The 23,066-nt window shown below is 41.2% G+C and overlaps 1 protein-coding gene across 4 annotated transcripts in view; it reads left to right on the forward strand.

Moving 5' to 3' along the window:
* elp4 (elongator acetyltransferase complex subunit 4) overlaps positions 1-23,066 on the forward strand; it is a 642,250-nt gene that overhangs the window by 43,655 nt on the left and 575,529 nt on the right. For all 4 annotated transcript variants that reach the window (XR_011963758.1, XM_072592591.1, XM_072592592.1 and 1 more), the window contains exon 3: positions 22,159-22,280. Coding sequence is in view for 3 of the 4 variants with exons in the window: in XM_072592591.1 (XP_072448692.1) it covers positions 22,159-22,280 (122 nt within the window). In the remaining variant the exon portion in view is untranslated. The remainder of the gene's footprint in view (positions 1-22,158; positions 22,281-23,066) is intronic.

Here is a 23,066-nt window from a genome sequence, read left to right on the forward strand (position 1 = left end):
CGTTTGTTGTAATTAGGCAGAAAGTGTGATGCCATGTTATTCAACCATTCCTGCAGGGATGCTCATTTATTTTCTGAATGACAGATTACAGTGGCACAGTGGTTAGCACTGCTGCCTCACAGCACCAGGGACCCGAGTTCAATTCCCGGCTCTGGCAACTATCTGTGTGGAATTTGCACATTCTCCCCGTGTTTGCTTGGGTTTCCTCCGGGTGCTCCGGTTTCCTCCCACACAGTCCAAAGATGTGCAGGTTAGGTGAATTGGTCATGATAAATTGCCCGTAGTGTTAGGTGAAGGGGTAAATGTAGGGGAATGGGTCTTGGTGGGTTGCTATTTGGAGGGTCGGTGTGGACTTGTTGGGCTGAAGGGCCTGTTTCCACACTAAGTAATCTAATCTAATCTCTGTAGAACATAGAACAATAGACTGCAGAACAGGCCCTTGTGTCCTCAACCTGTGAACTAATCTAAGCCCATCCCCCTATATTATCCCATTATCCATGTGTTTATCCAAGGATTGTTTAAATCACCCCAATGTGGTTGAGTTAACGAAATTGGCAGGCAGGGCATTCTGCGCCCTTACCACTGTCTGAGTGAAGAACCTTCCTCTGACATCTGTCTTAAATCTATCACCCCTCAATTTGTAGCTATCCCCCCTCATACAAGCTGATGTCACCATCCTAGGAAAAATACTTTCACTGCCTACCATATCTAATCCTCTGATCATCTTGGATGTCTTTATGAAATCCCCTCTTAGCCGCCTTCTTTCCAATGAAACACACCCAAATCTCTCAGCCTTTCCTCATAAGACCTTCCCTCTAGACCAGGCAACATCCTGGTAAATCTCCTCTGCACCTTTTCCAGTGTTTCCACATCCTTCTTGTAATGGGACAACCAGAACAGTACACAATATTGCAAGTGCGGCTGCACTATCGTTTGTATAGTTGCAGCTCCGGAACTCAGTCCATCCACCAATAAAACCTAACACACCGTAAGCCTTCTTAACAGCACTATCAACCGGGATGACAACTTTCAGGGATCTTTTTTCACAGACTCCAAGATCCCTCTGCATATCCACACGACCAAGAATCTTTCCATTGACCTAGTATTCTGCCTACCTGTTATTCTTCCCAAAGTGAATCACCTCACATTTAGCTGTATTGAACTCCATTTGCCACCTCTCACCCCAATTCTGCAGTTTATCCAAGTCGCCCTGTAACCTGCAACACTCTTCCACACTGTCCACACTTCACCAAATTTATTGTCATCTGCAAACTTACTAACCCATCCTCCTATGCCTGCATCTGAGACATTTATAAAAATTACAGACAGCAGTGGTCCCAAAACAGATTCTTGTGGCACACCACTAGTAACCGGACTCCAGGCTGAATATTTTCTATCAACCACCACTCTCTGCCTTCTTACAGAAAGCCAGGTTCTAATCCAAACTGCTAAATGACCCTCAATCCCATGCCTCTGCATTTTCTCCAACAGCCTACTATATGGAACCTTATCAAAGGCCTTACTTAAGTCTATGTACCCTACATCAACTGCCCTAGCCTCATCCACATGCTTGGTCACCTTCTCAAAAAATTCAGTGAGGTTTGTGAGACATGACCTGCTCTTGACAAAACCATGTTGACTATCTGCAATTAAATTGTTGCTTGCTAGATGATTATAAATCATATCCCTCATAATCCTTTTCAAAATGTTTCCTACAACAGATGCAAGGCTCACTGGTCTGTAATTACCTGGGTCGTCTCTACTGCCCTTCGTGAACAAGGGCACAACATTTGCACTCCCCTGGTGATAAACTTGTAGATAATGATGACTCTAAGGTCAAACACCACCTCCCTAGCTTCCCAGAGAATCCTCTGATAAATCCCATTTGGCCCTGGGGATTTGTCTACTTTCACTCCTTGGAGAATTGATAACATTTCTTCCTTACTAAGCTAGATCCTTTCTAATCAAATACCTCGTATCTCATTCTTCTCCTCTACAATATTCTCCTTTTCCTGAGTGAAAACCGAAGAGAAATATTTGTTTAGCTCCATTCTCTACAGGGTCCAAACACAGCTTTTCACTTCTGTCTCTGACTGGCACTATTCGTATGCTAGTCATCCTTTTATTCCTTACATGCTTATAGAAAGCTTCAGTGTTCTCCTTTTATTCTACCTGCTGAAGACTGCACATGTTCTCTCTTTGCTCTTCGTAACTCTGTCTTTAAATCCTTCCAAGCTAATCTGTAACTCTCCATGCCCTCATCTGAACTATCTCATCTCATCATCATCACATAAGCCCCCCTCTTCTGCCGAACAAGTGATGCAATTTCTGCAGTAAACCATGGTTCCCTTACCTTATCACTTCCTCCCTGCCTGACAGGGGCATATCTATCAAGGACACGCAATATATGTTCCTTAAACCAACGCCACATTTCAATTGTCCCCATTCCCTGCATTTTGCTACCCCATTCTATACATCCTAATTCTTGCATTATAATTGCCGTTCCCCTATCGATAACTCTTACTCTGTGGCATGTACCTATCCCTTTCCATCACTAAACTAAACATAACCAAATTATGGTCATGTTCTCCAAGTGCTCACCTACCACTAAATCAAACACCTGGCCTGGTTCATTACCAAGCACCAGATCCAATGTGGCCTCCCCTCTTGTCAGCACTTTGACATACTGTGTCAGGAAACTCTCCTGCACACAATGGAGAAAAACTGATTCATCCAACCTACTAGAGTTACAGCATTTCCAGTCAATGCTGGGGAAGTTAAAGTCTCCCATAATGACTACCTTGTCCCTTTCACTCCTACCCAAAATTGTTTTGCCAATTCTCTCTTCCACACCCCTGGAACTCCATGGTGGCCTATTTAAAAAAAAACTTCCAGTAGTGTGACCTCTCCTCACCTGTTTCTTACCTCAGTAGACAAGTCCTCGGCCAAAGTTCTTTCAGCCACCGTTATACTATCCTTGATTAAGAAGGCCACATCTCCCCCTCTTTTACTGTTTTGCCTATTCTTAATGAAAGATCTAAACCCTGGAATCTGCAACATCCATTCCTCACCCTGCTCTATCCATGTCTCCGAAATGGCCACAACATCGAAGTCCCAGGTACCTATCCTTGCTGCAAGCCTGCCTACCTACCTTATTTCGGATACTTCTGGCGTTGAATTAGATACACTTCAAACCAGTTTGCTGTCTGTCAGCACATTCCTTTGACCTTGAAATCCTGTCCATGTCCTGCCTACTCTCATCCTGCTGTGCATTGGAACTACACCTCAGGTTCCCAACTCCGTGCTGAGCTTGTTTAAACCCACCTGAATAGCACCAGCAAATTTCCTTCCCTTCCCCCCCGTATGTTAGTACCCATTGGGTTCAAGTGAAGACTATCCTGTTTGTAGAGGTCCCACCTTCCCCAGAATGAGCCCCAATTATCGATGTACCTGAAACCCTCCCTCCTGCATCATCCCTGCAGCCACGTGTTTAGCTATATTTTGTAGATTTTTCTTTTGCCACGTTTTGTGTACAAAGCCACAACACACTGTTGTGCAGCCTAATTTAAAAAAAGTTGTCCAGTTTTAAATAGAAAAATCATAATCAGTGGATATCATCCTCAGCTGAACAAGCTATAGTATTTCTAAATACTATGTAATAATAAATACTATAGCTAAAGTTGAAGCAGTTGTATTTGTGTACTTTTTACACACACAAATGCATATACATGGATGTGTCATGCATGAACTTAAAAACAATCATGCAATTATGATCACAGCACAAGTTATAATTAAACAAATCAGTTCCTAAATTGAAATCTGGCTTGATAAATGTTCTTTTTAACCATGCACATACATTTTTACTTGTTGACTATAGATTGATTGAAATATTTTTCTGGTCTTTCAGTGAAACACAGGCATTTAATGCTGCAGATTTAGTATTAACAATAAAACAGATGTTTATTATATAAAAGGTAAAGTAGAATAAATCAAACTATTTAGATAAAACACAATTTGAATATTTCAAACCACAGTAAAAATACAATATTACATATATCTCAACAGAATTTCTTTACTCAATCACAGAAAAGTATCTGTTTCCGTGTCACATCTATAAGTGTTGTTTTCAATTCCAGGGCCTTGAGAATCTTATAGCCTCTTCCTTCAGTATTCAGACAACTGAGCTTAGACTTTTTCAGTATCAGGTAATCCTTTAGGTTGCAACCAAACACTTCTGGTCTGGAAATTTCAATCTAAAACCCCTTACACTGTGGTAACTTATTTTCTAACTGTTTAGAATTAGATAATTTTTTCAGGAGGAACGATTTCATACACTGCTGTCAAAAAAAGCCATGCAACCAATCTCAATGACTACCGCCCGGTGGCTCTGACCTCAGTAATTATGTGTGCTTCAACAAGTTAGTCATGGCTCTCGTCAACTCCAGCCTACCAGATTGCCTTGATCCTTGTTCCTGACTCTTACACTTGTATAAGAGCTGGCAAGTCATGTTAAAATTGTACAAGACATTGGTTCGGCCGCATTTAGAATACGGTGTACAGTTCTGGTCGGCACATTACCAATAGGATGTGACCAAGCTTTGGAGAGGGTGTAGAGAAGGTTTGAGGATGTTGCCTGGTATGGAAGGTGCTAGCTATGAAGAGAGGTTGAGTAGGTTAGGTTTATTTTCACTAGAAAAAAGGAGATTGAGGGGGGACCAAATTGAGGTTTGCAAAATCATGAAGGGTATAGACAGGGTGGACAGAGAGAATCTTTTTCCCAAGTTGAAGGATTCAATAATCAGAGGTCATACTTTCAAAGTGAGAGGTGGAAAGTTTAAGGGGGATACATGCGGCAAGTACTTCACACAGAGGGTGGTGGGTGTTGGGAACGCGTTGCCAGCAGAGGTGGTAGAGGCAGGCACAGTAGATTCATTTAAGATGTGTCACGACAGATGCATGAGTAGGTGGGGAGCAGAGGTATACAAATGCTTAGGAATTGACCAACAGGTTTAGACAGTACATTTGGATCGGCTGAGGCTTGGAGGGCCAAAGGGCCTGTTCCTGGGCTGTAAATTTTCTTTGTTCTTTGCAACTCATCTATCATTGCAACAGGTCCAGGGCAGACACCATCTCGCTGGCCCTATACTAATCCCTGGAATATCTTGATAACAAGGATATCTATGTCAGGCTCACACTTATTGACTACAGCTCTACCTTCAACACCATAATTCTAAACAAACACATCTGCAAATGCTGGCCCTGTAACTGCATCCTAAACTTCCTTACCAGTAGGCCATAATCAGTCAGAATAGGTGACAAAATCACTTCCATGATAATCCTCAACACTGCTGCCCACAAGGTTGTGCACTCAGCCCCCTTTACACTCCTGCCTGTGTAGTCAAATTCCACCCCAACTCCACTTGCAAGTTTGCTGACAACACCATCGTTGTAGGTTGTATCTGAAACAACGCGACTGAATACAGCAAAGAAATTGAGTGCTTAGTGGAATGATGTAAAGACAAGAATCTCTCCCTCAATGTCAGCAAAACGAAGGAGCTGTGATCATTGTCTTCAGAAAGCAGAGTGGAGGACATGCCCCTGTCTGCATCAGTGGTGCTGAGGTAGAAATGTTAGAGAATGTCAAGTTCCTGGTATGATCAGCAACTATCTGTCCTGGTCCACATGTTGATGTGACACTTGAAGCAGAACATCTCTGTTTCCTCAGGAGGCTAAGGAAATTCAGCAAGCCAGTAAAGACTCTATAACAAATTTTTATAGATGCATCATAGAAACCATCCTATTTGCATCACAGTATCGTATAGCATCTGATCTACCCAAGACAGCAAGAAACTATAAAGACTTGTGAACAAGCCCAGTCCATCTCTCAAACCAGCCTTCCATCCATTGACTCTATCCATGCTTCTCGCTGTCTTGGGAAAGCAACCAACATAATGAAAGACCTCTCCCACCCTGGTTACACTCTCGTCCACACTCTTCTGTTGGGCAGAAGGTGTAAAAGTTTCTCTCTCTCTCTCTGCACCTTCTCTGTGACTATAACACTAAATTCTGCACTCTGTTCTGCTACCCTGATACGCTTTGTATGGTACAATCTGCCTCTATAGCATGCAAAACAACACTTTTCATTGTATCTCGGTACATGTGAAAACAATAAATCAAACAAAACAAAAACAAACCTCACTTCAACAGGACTTTTGTAAAGTGAAACCAATAGCTTTCCAAGCTATGGGTGTTTGCCCCAAGCAAAAATAAATTCTGAAAGTTCCAACTGAAAGCAAGCTAATGCTCTTCAATGTTTACTCTTTGTCATAAAATTCTTCCAATTAAAAACAACATCCTGTAAGCACTTCTGGAACTGGTTTCAAAAAAATCATGGCTCCAAATATACGAACAGTAATTAAACCATCATACACTCAGACCAAAACCTGCTTTCAATGAGTGCATAATTCAAACTTTAAAATAAATTACACTAAAACACACACAAACATATACCATACATCACCATATGAACATATACATTGAGAGCAGGAGTGAGTAAGTAATTCAGGTCCTCATGCATGCATCACCATTTAATAAGATTGTGGCTAATCTGATTGTGGTCTCAAATTCACAAACAGTTAACTTTTGACCCTCTTGGTTGTCATGAATCTATCTACCTGTAGTAGTTGGAACCAGCTGGATCATATAGACTATAATTGGGGTGGTTAACCTAGGCCAATCAGGGAGCCCTCACTGACAGATGTTAACAAGGGCTTCAGTTCACTTCAGGAACTGACTCAAAGCTGGTAATGGAAATAAAGGATGACTTGGTGACTGAATACACAGACTTCCAGAAGTATTGATCATGGAGAATGGGTCATCATTTACCAGCAGGGAATTTGAGTATTTTCTAAAATCGAATGGCATCTGCCATTCAGATGTTCAGACATCTGCATAACATCCCTTGTCCAGTGGGTCTGGCAGGAAGATTGTTCCAGTTGTTCAAGGTAGGCTTAAAGAAACCGCCTACAGCTTCACTCGGTAGCAAACAGTTCCTGTTTCTAGTCAATAATCAGACCACCCCTCATGCAGCTACAGAGATAACTCCACATCTCCCTCCTACAGGCTTAAATCTACAACTGCTTCAAGAAGACCACCACCATCATCTCAGTATCTAAGCAATCTTAATGATTACCATGCAGTGGCTCTGACCTCCATAATCATGAAATGTTTTGAGAAATTGGTCATGGCCCAGATCAACTCTGGTCTCCCTGCAATTTAACTAGTGACAAAGGCATTTTACTCATACATGAGGAATAAGAGAATGATCAGGGAGAAGGTAGAGCCGATCAAGGATAGCGTAGGGAACTTGTGCGTGGAGTCTGAGCAGATAGGGGAAGCCCTAAATGAGTTTTTTTTTGCTTCGGTTTTCACCAAGGAAAGGGAACTTGTTGGAAGTGAAAACTTAGAGGAGCTGAGATACAGTCTTGACCAGATCAAGATTGATGAAGTTGATGTACTAGAAATTTTGGAAAACATTAAGATTGATAAGTCCCCACGGCTGCTCCGGGAAGCGAGAAAGGAGGTTGCTAAGCCGCTGGCAAGGATATTTGCCTCCTCACTCTCCACGGGAATCGTACCGGAGGATTGGAAGGAGGCGAATGTTGTTCCTCTTTTCCAGAAGGATAATAGGGAAATCACTGGCAATTACAGACCAGTCAGTCTTACATCTCTGGTCAGCAAAGTTTTGGAAAGAATTCTGAGGGATAGGACTTGTGACTATTTGGCAAAGCATAGTGTAATTAAAGGCAGTCAGCATGGCTTTGTGAGGGGCAAGTCATGCCTCAAAAATCTTAGAGTTCTTTGAGGAGGTGTCAAGACAGGTCGATGGTCGAACAGTAGATGTGGTGTATATGTACTTAGCAAGGCATTTGATAGGGTTCTCCATGGTAGGCTCATTCATAAAGTCAGGAAGTATGGGATCAGGGAGATTTGGCTATCTGGATTCAATTGTCTGGCTGACAGAAGGCAGAGAGTGGTTGTACATGGAAAGTATTCTGCCTGTTGAGTGGTGTCCCGCAGGGCTCTGTTCTTGGGCCTCTGCTCTTTGTAGTTTTTATAAATGACTTGGATGGGGAGGTTGAGGGGTGGGTTAGTAAATTTGCAGATGACACAAAGGTTGGAGGTGTCGTCGATAGTATAGAGGGCTACTGCAGGCTGCAGTGCAACATAGACAGGATGCAAAGCTGGGCTGAGAAATGGCAGATGGATTTCAACCGAGATAAATGCGAGGTGATGCATTTTGGAAGGTCGAACTCAAATGCTGAATATAAGATTAAAGACCGGATTCTTGGCAGTGTGGAGGAACAAAGGGATCTGGGTGTGCAAGTTCATAGATCCCTCAAAGTTGCCACCCAAATGGATAGGTTTGTTCAGAAAGCATATGGTGTTTTGGCTTTCATTAACAGGGGGATCGAGTTTAAGAGCCGCGAGGTTTTGCTGCGCTCTACAAGTCCCTGGTGAGACCAGACTTGGAATATTGTCTCTAGTTCTGGTTGCCCTGCTATAGGAAAGATACAGAGGCTTTGGAGAGGGTGCAAAGAAGGTTTACCAGGATGCTACCTGGACTGGAGGGCTTGCCTTATGAAGAAAGGTTGAATAAGCTCAGACTTCTCTCTCTGGAGAGTAGGAAGAGGAGAGGAAACCTGATTTAGGTGTACAAAATAATGAGAGGAATAGATAGAGTCAATAGCCAGAGACTTTTCCCCAGGACAGGATTGACTGTTACAAGAAGTCATAGTTTGAAGATATTAGGAGGAAGGTATAAAGGAGATGTCAGAGTTAGATTCTTTATGCAGAGAGTTGTGAATGCATGGATTGCGTTGCCAGCTGTGCTGGTGGAAGCAGTCATTGGGGACATTTAAGCGACTGCTGGACATGCACATGGTTAGCAGTGAGTTGAGGGGTGCGTAGGTTTAGTTACTATATTTTACATTAGGATTAAATCTCGGCACAACATGTGGGCCAAAGGGCCTGTTCTGTGCTGTACTTTTCTATGTTCTATAACCGGTCCATAGCCGACACAATTTGCCAAGCGCTGCACTCATCTCTGGACAATAGGCATTGCTGCTTATCGACTACAGCTGCACCTTCAATACCATTACCCCTCCAGACTGATCTTAAAACTCCCGAGACTTAAGTCTCAACTCTGCCCTCTGCAACTGGATCCTCAGCTTCCTGACCCATAGGCTGCAATCAGTGAAGATAGACAACTCCTTCACGATACTACTCAACACTGGAGTCCCCTAAGGATGCATCCTCAGCCCCCTACTGTACTCCCTGTACATCCATGACTATGTAGCCAAATTCCAAATGAACGCTTTCTACAAGTTTGCTGATGACACCACCATGGTAGGACAGATAGTAAACAATACTGAGTCAGAATACAGAAAGCAGATAGAGATCTTGGTGGCATGGTGCAATGATTAAAAAAAACTTGTGGTATCGGCAAAACTAAAGAACTGATTATTGACTTCTGAAAGATCTAAAAGTTGAAGTTCTAAATTGGAGAAAGGCCAAATTTGACGGTATTAGGCAAGAACTTTCGAAAGCTGATTGGGGGCAGATATTCACAGGTAAAGGGACGGCTAGAAAATGGGAAGCCTTCTGAAATGAAATAATAAGAATCCAGAAAAAGTATATTCCTGTCAGGGTGAAAGGAAAGGCTGGTAGGTAAATGGAATGCTGGATGACTAAAGAAATTGAGGGTTTGGTTAAGAAAAAGAAGCATAGGTCAGGTATAGATAGGGTAGATTGAGTGAATCCTTAGAAGAGTATAAAGAAAGTAGGAGTATACTTAAGAGGGAAATCAGGAAAGTAAAAAGGGGACATGAGATAGCTTTGGCAAATAGAATTAAGGAGAATCCAAAGGGTTTTCACAAATATATTAAGGACAAAAGGGTAACTAGGGAGAGAATAGGGCCCCTCAAAGGATCTGCAAGGCGGCCTTTGTGTGCAGACACATACAATGGGAGAGATACTCAATGAATATTTTGCATCAGTATTTACTGAGGAAAAGGATATGGAAGGTATAGACTGTAGGGAAATAGATGGTAACATCTTGCAAAATGACCAGTTTACAGAGGAGGAAGTGCTGGATGTCTTGAAACAGGTAAAGGTGGATAAATCCCCAGGACCTGATCAGGTGTACCTGAGAACTCTGGGAAGCCAGAGAAGTGATTGCTGGGCCTCTTGCTGAGATCATTTGTATCATCAATAGTCATAGGTGAGGTGCTGGAAGACTGGAGGTTGGCAAACGTGGTGTCACTGTTGATGAAGGGTGGTAAGGACAAGCCAGGGAACTATAGACCAGTGAGCCTGACCTCGGTGGTGGGCAAGTTGTTGGAGGGAATCCTGAGGGACAGGATGTACATGTATTTGGAAAGGCAAGGACTGATTCGGGATAGTCAACATGGCTTTGTGCATGGGAAATCATGTCTCACAAACTTGATTGAGTTTTTTGAAGAAGTAACAAACAAGATTGATGATGGGAGAGCAGTAGATGTGATCTATATGGACTTCAGTAAGGCGTTCGACAAGGTTCCCCATGGGTGACTGATTAGCAAGGTTAGATCTCATGGAATACAGGAAGAACTAGCCATTTGGATACAGAACGGGCTCAAAGGTAGAAGACAGAGGGTGGTGGTGGAAGGTTGTTTTTCAGACTGGAGGCCTGTGACCAGTGGAATGCCACAAGGATCGGTGCTGGACCCTCTACTTTTTGTCATTAACATAAATGATTTGGATGCAAGCATAAGAGGTACAGTTAGTAAGTTTGCAGATGACGCCAAAATTGGAAGTGTAGTGGACAGCGAAGACTGTTACCTCAGATTACAACAGGATCTGGACCAGATGGGCCAATGGGCTGAGAAGTGGCAGATGGAGTTTAATTCAGATAAATGCGAAGTGCTGCATTTCGGGAAAGCAAATCTTAGCAGGACTTATACACTTAATGGTAAGATCCTTGGGAGTGTTGCTGAACAAAGAGACCTTGGAGTGCAGGTTCATAGCTCCTTGAAAGTGGAGTCGCAGGTAGATAGGATAGTGAAGAAGGCGTTTGGTATGCTTTCCTTTTATTGGTCAAAGTATTGAGTACAGGAGTTGGGAGGTCATGCTGCGGCTGTACAGGACATTGGTTAGGCCACTGTTGGAATATTGCATGCAATTCTGGTCTCCTTCCTATCGGAAAGATGTGAAACTTGAAAGGGTTCAAAAAGGATTTACAAGGATGTTGCCAAGGTTGGAGGATTTGAGCTATCGGGAGAGGCTGAACAGGCCGGGGCTGTTTTCCCTGGAGCGTCGGAGGCTGAGGGGTGACCTTGTAAAGGTTTACAAAATTATGAGGGGCATGGATAGGATAAATAGACAAAGTCTTTTCCCTGGGCTCTGGGAGTCCAGAACTAGATGGCATAGGTTTAGGGTGAGAGGGGAAAGATATAAAAGAGACCTAAGCAGAAACGTTTTTACACAGAGGGTGGTATGTGTATGGAATAAGCCTGTGAGATGGTGCGTGTGAGGGTGGGAGGTGTATGTGTGTGTGTATGAGAGCGGGTCTGGAGATTGGCTAATGTGGTGCCACTATTTAAGAAAGGTGATAAGGAAAAGCCAGGGAACTATAGACTGGTGACCCTGACATCGGTGGTAAGCACGTTGTTGGAGAGAAACTGAGGGACAGGATTTATATGTATTTGAAAAGGCAAGGACTGATTAGGGATAGTCAGCATGGCTTTGTGCATGGGAAATCATGTCTGACAAACTTTAGTTTTTTTGAAGAAGTAACGAAGATTGATGAAGGCAGAAAGGTAGGCGTGATTTGTATGGACTTCAGTAACGCGTTTGACAAGGTTCCTAATGGAAGACTGGTTACCAAAGTTAGATCTCCTGGAATACAGGGACAACTAGCCATTTGGAGACAGAACTGGCTCAAAGATAGAAGACAGGGCGGTGGTGGAGGGTTGCTTTCCAGACTGGAGGCCTGTGACCAGTGGAGTGCTACTGGGATAAGTATGCAAAAAGATCCATTCCTGGCAAAACTAAAACAGCTGGTGGTGATGCCAGAAACAAAAGGGACATCACAATCAAAACTGAAACCTTCCTGGTCCCAGCAAGACCAGATCACAGTAGAGAATGGCACTTTATTGTGGAGAGCAAGAGTGATTGTCCCAAGCAAGGATCACTGCCAGAAACTGGCTGAACTCCGCTCGGGTCATGCAGGGGTGTGCAAAATGAAAATGTTGGTGAGAAGTTATGTCTGGGGGCCAAGATTAGATGCAGATTGGATCCACATTAATGAGGCAGTGCCCAAAGTGCCAATAAGGACAAAAATTACTGCCAGCAGATCTCCCACATTCATGAGAATGATTAGGTAAATCATGGATTCAGTTACATGTCAACTATGTCGGCCCTTTCATAGACACAATGTTCTTAATCATTTTTGACACCCACTCAAAGTGGTTGGACATGCATAGAGTTCATCTGTCAAACACAGGGATGATGACAGTAAAGCTGCGAGCATCTTTTGCAATACATGGGCTTCCAGAAACGTTGGTCACAGACAACAGGCCATATTTACCAACAGGGAATTTGAGTATTTCCTAAAGTCAAATGGCAATCGGCATATAAGGACAACAGATTTTCCATCCTCTGTCCAATGGTCTGGCAGAAAGATCAGTCCCAACTTTGAAAGCAAACTTGAAAGAAATAGTTTACCCACTTCACTCAACACCAAACTGTCCCAGTTCCTATTTGATTACCTGACTAACCCTCATGCAACTACAGGGCTAGCTCCAGCAGAGTTGCTAATGGGAAAAAGACTCCGCACCAGGTTAAATCTAATCTTCCCAGACCTGAGGATAGTGGGGCATCAAATAACATCAGGAATGCCAATGCTGGACACGAGACTTATCTACGAGAGAGACACTTTACTTCAGGGGATGAGGTTTGGCGTCAGAGCCACAGGGCCTTTGGCCACATGAGCTCAGGTTCCATACAAAGTTCAAGTAAGTAAGGCAGGCTTGAACAAGTACATGAATCAATTAAAGCTGCAACCTCTCAAAACAAGGCAGGAGCAAAACTTGCCTGGCCCCTCAGTACAGACATAAAGGCTGTCAAAAGCTCCCCCCCCCCCCCCCCCCAACCGTCCATCACCACCACCAACAACTAACATTGAAGAAACCTTGGAGTCTGAGGTGGACATGGCGGATGTCACAGCCTCAATACCTTTATACCTGAAGAAGAGGATAAATTTCTTCCAAGACACCCCCTGCGAAACACGCGGGCCACACCTCGGGTTTGGTACATGCCGCCCAGGTTTGTCAGTGAAACCAGACCCAGTGCAAAAACAGCCCAGGAGATGCTATGAGAAATATAACAGGCCTGTGTCCCTGGACTTAGAGGGATAGGGATGTAATGATGGTAATGAGGACAGCTACGTCGACATCATAGAATATAAGTTCCCTCATTGGGGCTTTTCACCTGATCCACTCAGGGAGCCCTGACTAACAGGTATAAACTGGAATCTCAGATACTCTTCACTCTGACTGCTGGCTCTGAGGAAGCTGCATCAGTGTCAAGGACTATGTCCATGTAAATAAAGGATTACTTGGTGACGGGATACCAGCCTCTTTGGAGTTATTTCAAAATGTATAGCTGTATTGAAAACTTTAAAGAGATAAAGTTTGTCAGTAATCAACATTTACCTGATCAAGTTCCTGTAAGTTATGGATTGTTGCTTAAGTTCATTATGGAATGTGTCAGTCTGCAACTGTCTGATTTGTAAAGCCTGCCTTTGATTGCTGCTAAAAAAAATTTGAGTTAGGATGGGATTAGTTAACAGGTCCGCTGCTTTTCGGCATTTATATAAATGGTTTGGGTGTGAATATATGAGGTATAGTTAGTAAGTTTGCAGATGACACCAAAATTGGAGGTGTAGCGGACAGCGAAGAAAGTTATCTCAGAGTACAATGGGATCTTGATCAGATGGGCCAATGGGCTGAGGAGTGGCACATGGAGTTTAACTTAGATAAATGTGAGGTGCTACACTTTGGAAAAGCAAATCAGAGCAGGACTTATACATTTACTGGTAAGATCCTAGGGAGTGTTGCTGAACAAAGAGACCTTGGAGTGCAGGTTCATAATTCTCTCAAAGTAGAGTAGTATGCTTTCCTTTTTTGGTCAGGGCATTGAGTATAGGGGGTTGGGAGGTCACATTTGGAATACTGTGTGCAATTCTGGTCGCCTTCCTAGTGGAAGGATGTTATCAAACTTGAAATGGTTCAGAAAGGATTTACAATGATGTTGCCAGGGTTGGAGGATTTGAGCTATAAGTGAAAAGGCTGAGTAGGCTGGGGCAGTTTTCCCTGGAGCATCCAATGCTGAGGGATGAACTTATAGAGATTTATAAAATCATGAGGGGCATGGATAGGATAAATAAGACAAGGTATTTTCCCAGGGGTGAGAGAGTCCAGAACTAGAGTGCGTAGGTTTTGGGTGAGAGGGGAAAGATATAAAAGGGATCTAAGGGGGAGCTTTTTCACACCGAACATGGTGCATGTACGGAATGAACTGCCAGAGGAAGGGGTGGAAGCTAGTACAATTACAGCATTTAAAAGGCATCTGGATGGGTATATGAATAGGAAGGGTTTAGGGTGGTATTGGCCAAATACTGGCAAATGGGACTAGATTAAGTTAGGATTTCTGGTGGGCATGGATAAGTTGGACCAAAGGGTCTGTTTCTGTGCTGTACATTGCTATAACTCTATGACTATGACTCTATGCTCCCTCGCAAACAGGGCAGAAACAAACCATACCTGGCCCCCAGAACAGCCAGAAAGCCTGCCTGAAACCTTGTCCTCCCCGTCTGTCTAGTGTCCAAGATTAATGCAGCCTTGATACCATTGCCGCTGGAAAGAAAAGGAAACTTTTGTGAGACGCTGCAGACACAAGAGACAGGTTACAGTCTCTTAGGCCACCCATGTCTAAGTCCGAGTCAGAGGAACCCAACCTGGGGTGAAAACATCCCAGGCGAAGTTACCAGGGAATGACTAGGCCTACGTTTCTGGACTTGGTGGGGAAGGAATATTGTGATTGGAACCAGGTGGACTTATTGACTATGATTGGCTCAGGTTAACAACCCCAATCAGGGAGCCCCGGCTGACAGACCTAAGCAGGGAATTTAAGGATCCCTTCAGGGACTGACTCTGAGCTAGTTCACAGCTGGTGTATTGTGCACATGTATCTAAAGAGTGACTTTGTGACTGAATATTTCACTGCCTCTCCCTTTGACATATTCTATGATTCTGGCCCTACTGCTTTCTGGGATAGAGAATTTCAAGGGCACTCAACCTCCTGAGAAAATAATTTTCTTCATCTTGATCTTAAATGGATAACCCTTTATTTTCAAACTGTCTCTCCTCATTGTAGTCCCTCCTACAAGAGAAGCCATCCTTTCAGTGTTCACCCTGTTATGGCCCCTCAAAATCTTCTGTGTTTAAAAAGATCACTGCTCATTCTTCTAAACTCAAATGGATTTGGCACCAACGTGCTGAACCTTTCTTCATAAAATAATCCTAAAAATTGACTATCAAAATTGCAGTCACTGGCTGGCAAAAGAGAGAAATTACAGTATCTCCTGTGGGCTGGTGATACATTATTTTACAAAATGTCTTCCTGACGCTTCATGCCTGCACTTATAGATTCAGCTGGTAATAAAATTGGCTGTTCTTGCATAAGAAGAAATTACAAGAGACTTTTTGAAATTTAGTGAGCATTTCTAAGAGTAGACAAAAAAAACTCTTGGAAGTGGTTTCCCCTGGAGGTGTAAATAGCTGTTCTATGTCACCAACAATCTGACAAGATAAGAGTCATCCAAGCTCAGTTGGAAAGTTATTTAATAAATTTTGATCCATGTGAACATCTGGCTGTGAGTAACCATTTCGTGCAGACTGTGAGACTAATATCAAATGGAATTTGCAGAATTGTAACAATGTGGTAGGAAGCCCTTTGGCCTAATGTGTCTTATGAATTCCACTAGCTTGGCAGCGTTTGAGGTCATGTTCCCAGAGTATTAACCTGGATTTCTTCTAACCCAGTACGTATTAATCATGATGCCACCATCTCTCCACAGCTACTAGATATAGTGTACTGTATTTCTAGAAGGCACTTGATAAGGCGCCACTTAAAGGCAATTGTAGAAATTAAAAGCTCATGGTGAAGCGGACCTATTGACATAGAATATTGGCTTCCTAGCAGAAGCCAAGACTAAACGTAAACGAGCCATTTTCTAATGGGTAAGATATAATGAATGGTGTGCAACAGGATCGGTGCTGCGGCCTCAACTTTTTATCATTTATATAAATAAATAAGAAAAGGTATGCTTACTATACCTACTGCTGACACAAATATAGATAGGAACCTAAGTTGCGAAGACAATTTTAAAAATCCACAAAGGAATATGGATGGTGAGTGACAAGCATTGGGTGAATGGTGGATAATGTAGGAAAATGTAAAATTGTCCATTTTGGCAAGAAGAATAAAAAAGAAGCATATTATCTAAGTGGTGAGAGGCTGCTGAGCTCTGGGATGCAGAGGGATCTGAGTATCCTTGTGCATAATTCACGAAAAGTTAACATGCTGGTTCAGAAAATAATTAGGAAAGTTTCTGTGATTCTGATAGAAGGTTATAATTTATTGTGGAATTAAGTACAAAAGTTGGGAAATTATGCTTCACTTATAAAGGACATTGTTGAATTCATGTCAGGAGTACAATGTATTGTGTATGTCTGTTTATTGGAGGATTTAAATGTGTTGAAAGAAGTTAAGAGAATGTTTACAAGATTAATATTTGGAACAGTTGTTTTGTGAGGAAAGAGTGGTCAGGTTTGGTTTGGATCTGTTGGGAGTTTAGAAGAACAAGAGGTTATTGGATTGAAACTTATAAGATTCTGAGGGGTCTTGACAGGGCAAATGCTGAAATGATGTTAATTTTGTGGGAAAATCTAGAACTGTGAGTTACTTTTTCAAAAAAGGGTCACCCATTAAAGCCGGAGATAAAGAGAATATTTTCCACAGATGATTGTGAACCTTTTGGAAGTCTCTTCCTCAAAAGGGTATGAGACCATGCAGTACATATTAATGAGCTCACACTGCTCAACTTTGCCCTAACTGACATTTTTGATGTAGGTGTTATGGGATAGAAATAACACGGTAAGACCTATATTTATAGTACTTTATCACATAGCTCAGAACTCACGCAAAATGTCACAAAACATTTATCTGACCAATTGTGGGCAAAGCATTTCCAGAAGGTTTTCTTCCTCCTCTATTCCCACCCGGCCATTTTTGTTCCCTGTGGAGTCCTACCAAGGATCAATACCAGTATCCCCTCTCATCTATCATCTACGTTCTGTCTTTGAACATCTGCAAGCATGAGAGTCAAATTTCTCACACACATTAGATTAGATTAGATTCCCTACAGTGTGGAAACAGGCCCTTTGGCCCACACCGACCCTCCAAAGAGTAACCCACTCAGACCCATTTCCCTCTGACTAATGCACCTAACACTATGGGCAGTTTAGCATGGCCAATTCACCTGACCTGCACATCTTTGGACTGTGGGAGGAAACTGGAGCACCCAGAGGAAGCTCACGCAGACACGGGGAGAATGTGCAAACTCGAAGATGGAATCGAACCTGGGACCCTAGTGCTGTGAGGCAGCAGTGCTAACCACTGAGCCAACGTGCTGCCCCGCACATCTTGATAACCCAGCTTTACCTCTTTGCTAACACACTCAACCTCTCTGCTGCCTCTCTGTTTTCAAACAACTGTCATTCTACAAGCCATAGGATGTTTAATATCCAAATATGTCACTGAAACAAGCCGTATTTGAGGGACTGTACCGTTAACAATGCAGGATACCTTCAGTTCTGCACAGAGCATTCCCATGCCGAAAAACCTCTTGTACTTGGCTTACTTTACAACCTTTTGACGGACGGTATCATTAATGAATTAAGCTGATATCACTAAGCTATTTATTTTGTTATACTAATATTTACAGCTTTCAGCAAACCTGTTTAATAACTGAACACTGGGGAATTATAATGTGGGCATGCACCCTCAGGATAATGGGATGGACGATGTAGGGTTCAAGTGAAGAATTTGTCTACTGCAGCAAGTTCTGTATGTTCCATAGTTGAATTAAAAGTAAAGTTTCAATAGTCTGAGAGGACCACAAGGCTTTTTTTCACATAGAGAGAGAGAGAGAGAGACAACTCGTGGTAGTTTAAACTGAGGGTCACCAGGCTTCAGATGAGGGGAGAAGTGGAGAATGAGAGTCCTTCGTGGTAACTTCAGCCACTGCAAGAATTGAACCATGCTGTTAGCATCACTCTGCTTCAAAAAAAAAACAGCCATTCAATCAGCTGAGCTAACTAACTCTGATAATTGACTATAGCTGAAATAAACAGACTTATCACATATCGCAGGATGGATTACCAGATTTACTTGCCAAATAAAAATCTCAAAACAATCATTTATGATGGTTCCTTCCAGAATTGTGGCTGTGTTGCAGGTGAGAAATTGCTGTAAAGTACTATTTCCGTAATCAAGTCCACAGTCTATGATTTTCACAGAAAAAAATGATGAAACGTAGTCCTCAGAGTACTAGTAAAGAACTGGGAGCTACACAGATTGCCATAAGCAAGCAACCTTCCCTTTAACAAATGCAGAAGTTGTGTATAGTGATCTAGATTTTAACATATGCAATATTTCTGTATGTGTCACTTTTACTGTGTTTGTTGGTGTTAAACCTGGTGTATGCTAAGGGTATTGTCACTTTCTGACAATGGATTGGAGCCTCATAAGGAAGTAAGCATGGCATTTGCAACTGGTTTTAGATAAACAAAAATCTCTGAAAATGTACTGCAAGAGTAAGAGCAGGATATGTAGAAGTCAAGCAATGGTAAGATGTTTCAATGTCAGGATGGTGTGTAGCTTGGAGAGAATATTGTAAATGGTAAATACCGCTGGTGCTGTATATCGGTGGTGGAAGGAGTGAATGTTTGTAGACATGGTGCCAATCAAGTGGTTTTCTTTGTCCTGGATGTTGTCAAGCTCTTGAGCATTGTAGCATCTGCAATCATCCAGGCAAGTATATACTCATCCAGGAAAATATCACCCAGTCTTTCAATTTTGTTGGGTCAAAATCCTGTAACTTCTTCCTAACAGCATTGTGGGTGTACCTACACCACATGGAGTGCAGCAGTTCAAGAAGACAGTTCACTACCATCTCTTATTGGTAATGATGGATGTGTAATAACTGTTTGAGCTGGCTAGTGACATCTACATTCTATAAAATAGAATCCCTATAGAATGGGAGCAGACCATTCACCCCATCGAGTCATCACTAACCTCTGAGGAACATCCCACCCAGATTACCCTATCCCTGTAACTCTGCATTTCCCATGGCTAATCCACCTGGGCTGCACATCACTGGACACCATGGGCAATTTAGCATAGCCAATCCATCTAATCTGCACAACTTTGGACTGTGGGAAGAAACTGGAGCTCCTGGAGGAAACCCACACAGACACAGGGAGAATGTGCAAACTCCATAACAACAACCTCCTGAGGCTGGAATTGAACCTGAGCCCCTGGTGCTGTGAGGCAGCAGTGCTAACCACTGAGCCATCATGCCACCCATTCTCTGAATGAATTTTTTTAAATCATCCCGCGACGTATACTCTCACGTTCTTGGTGGTGTGCTTGTTAATCCAGAACATACCTGTTTTATTCAAAGGACTAATTTACTTTGCTGCGTATGCTACAATATCTGAAACCTCTTGTCAACACGCTTGATACTATTATTTATTCTCAATTTTGCCATTCCATGTAAAATCATAAGTATTTCATCCTGTTGATGTTTCACATTTAATTGATTCATCTACTGCTATTCAAAACTAAATTGGGGATACAGTACAAACTTAAGGTTAAATGTTTAGCAGGCTTAAACGTGAAGACAGTCAATTGTTGTCTGAATGCTTTGTTATGTAAATCAACCCTGTCTGTTAATTTAATTCTTAACCTCTCCTCGCAAGATTTTGCAACATATCTTTTAACTTTTTCTTGATTTTACTTCCTTGGAGAATATTTGAAGCTCCTGAATTGAGTAAAATACAAGTCTTATGCAACCCTGAAACAAACTTGCCAAATTCGTTAATGCATACTGGGGGCAGCACGGTCATTTTCTAAAAAATACACCTTCTGCAATATAAAAGCAGTTTTTGTCTCACTATTGAACACTAGTTCTCCCATTGTCATTTTTGGTTATATGTCATCATACATTGATCTTTGCAAGGCAATAAACAACTTCATCATTAACATTTCTTGAAAATGCAGAACAGATGAATATTAGCTGTTATCCAGAATATTATTAGAATGCTCTCAACCTTTATTCAAAAAGGTTGATTTGATTACTCCACAGAATCCAGTTATGGTTAAGTGAAGTAACAACACAATCATTAAATACTTTAGAATGTTATATTTGTGTGTGTGTGTGTGTGTGTGTGTGTGTATATATTATACAAATGTTTTTTTAAAAATATGTTGATGAATTATGAGGTAAATGCTTGGCTTTGCTAGCATTTAGTTGAAAGTATCCTTCAAGGTCATATTTACCTTTATGTATAATACATATGCTTGTGATAGGCAAGAATTGCATTAGGCAATCATTGACTGTACAAAAGCAAATGTTGTTTCAGTGAAATCAATAGCCTTAGTGCCAGTCAGCTTAAGGAAAGGAATGATAGAAGTGGCCTGTAACCTCAAAATGTGTTACACCTTGTAGTGACTTTCAGTTGTGACCAGTTATTGTTAACTTTGATACCATGAAAAGATCTGAAAGAATGCCATCTCGGGCTTCTTTGGTCCTCTGATTTCTAGGTCATTAAACCTTTTTTTAAATTCAATTACTAATAGACAATTCAAAAAATGACAAATTGTAGAGCTGTCATTTTCTTTACAGAAGCTGTTGACAGTCATCAAAAATATTGTCAGTGCATTTTTGTGGATTTTTTTTTAAAGATTGACTTCAAGTTGATTGTTAACCTTTTTGAATACGCAGTGTTCTGTCATGCAAAGGGGAAGAAAATAATTTTTATATCTATTGAGTGTCCTAAAATAAGTGTATTCTGGAGGAGGGTTTGATGATCTACACTCTAACATTTAGCACCGCAAATTTCCACATTTTTTCACACAAGTCACACAAAATCTGTGTATTTTTAAATTAACAAAAGACGTTTGCTTCTGTAATGAAAGTTAAATGGAGCGTATCTAATTAACAGTGGGATACAATTTATATTCCACAAATGGACTGACCCCATAACTCTCAAACAAGTGAGTTTATACCTTGCAATAGGTTAAGTAAATGAGATGATAAAAATTAGAAATACGCACAAATTTTAAATGTAATTTTAATCAGATTGGTTTCAGTAATAACAATCTGAAACTACTTTACCTCTTCAGTTGTCAACTGCATAAAAAATATAAGGAAATGATGTCATCATTTCGAGTATAAATAGTATGTTAAAAACTGGTGGGATTAGTATGATTCAGTTTGGGAAGCAAACTATATTTTAGAGATTAATTGCAAGCATTTTATGATACAAATTAAAATTTTAAGATGGAAATATTCCTGACAGGGTTGATTTTACAAAGAACATGGTTCACTACCTACCTACCAACCAACTAATATTAAATGCTAAATCTATTCCTTAAAGATGTAAGTGCTACCAGCTGCGCTACAAGGCCATCTTCTGTTAGCTGTCAGACCTATTGAATTAGTCTAATTAAGATGAAACATTTAAAACTCAGGAACTTGAAGCCATACTATAAGGTACAGAAAAAACCTTTAATTGTTATTTTTAGAAACTTGATTTTAACCTGTGAGCTGTGCAGAGATGAGAATCCCCAAGATCGGAATAGTTTATCAAGAAGCTGCATGATTCTGCATTGAAAGATATAGATTTTAATGCAAAGCTCTTTATCATGTAATAATTATTTAAAGTTTTATTTGTTAATATTTAGCAAATGCTAAATTTGTTTTTTCAGAGGAAGATAGCTATGAGAGTTACTCACGGATGTTGCTGAAGTATTTCTTAGCCGAAGGCATTGTTAGCGGGCATTCTCTTTTCATAGCATCTGCCAAAGATCATCCTGAAGAAATTTTACAGGTATGTTTGTTGATGAAGATGTTGTGCTTCAATTATTGCAGCATTAGGTTATGCCTCTAAATTTGATCAGTATGGTCACTTGATGCCCTTAAATGAGCTCAGCTGATTTGAGTGCAGTTTCATTTAGGAACGCTCTAAAATGCTGGTAGCCAATATTTTCATTCATCATTGATGGAATATTAGATAAATAGTGATGCAGTAATTGATAAATTACAAAAGAAACTCAACACAACAATAAAATGACCAGAGAGCTGGAATTGACTTATTGTGAAGCATTCTTGCAATAATAGAATAATAAATAAAGGAATTAGAAATAAGAAAAAATTTCCTTATGTGAAGAAAGTCAGATTAGCAGTTCCTTGCCATTTGTGATGTTTCGGAATGATTTTTAAGATTGCAACAATATCACTGAAACTCCCAAGTATTCAATGAATTAACCAGTCACTTTTGGTTATTTGTTTGAAACTTCCACTTATTACATAATTGCTTATGTGATCTGTGATCAATATGAAATCTCACGAACGTGCACCCATCCTTGCAAAATATGCCAGTGCTAATTCCCACAAAATCATAGGTGCTCACAGATAATATATTTCCTAAACATGCAATTTGTTTTAAAGAATTTAAAAATAAATTATAATCGTAGAAAATTAAATGTAATATTTAAATATGCATGTAATGTTTTTATAGACTTGTAATTCTACAGTTGCATTACATAAGTAATGTCCTTGGTCAGGGTTTTGTAGTGGTAACAATGCGGAAATGGTCAAGGTTCATTGTCTCACT

Source organism: Chiloscyllium punctatum, chromosome 22 (genome assembly GCF_047496795.1).
Source record: "Chiloscyllium punctatum isolate Juve2018m chromosome 22, sChiPun1.3, whole genome shotgun sequence".
Lineage (NCBI taxonomy): Eukaryota > Metazoa > Chordata > Chondrichthyes > Orectolobiformes > Hemiscylliidae > Chiloscyllium > Chiloscyllium punctatum.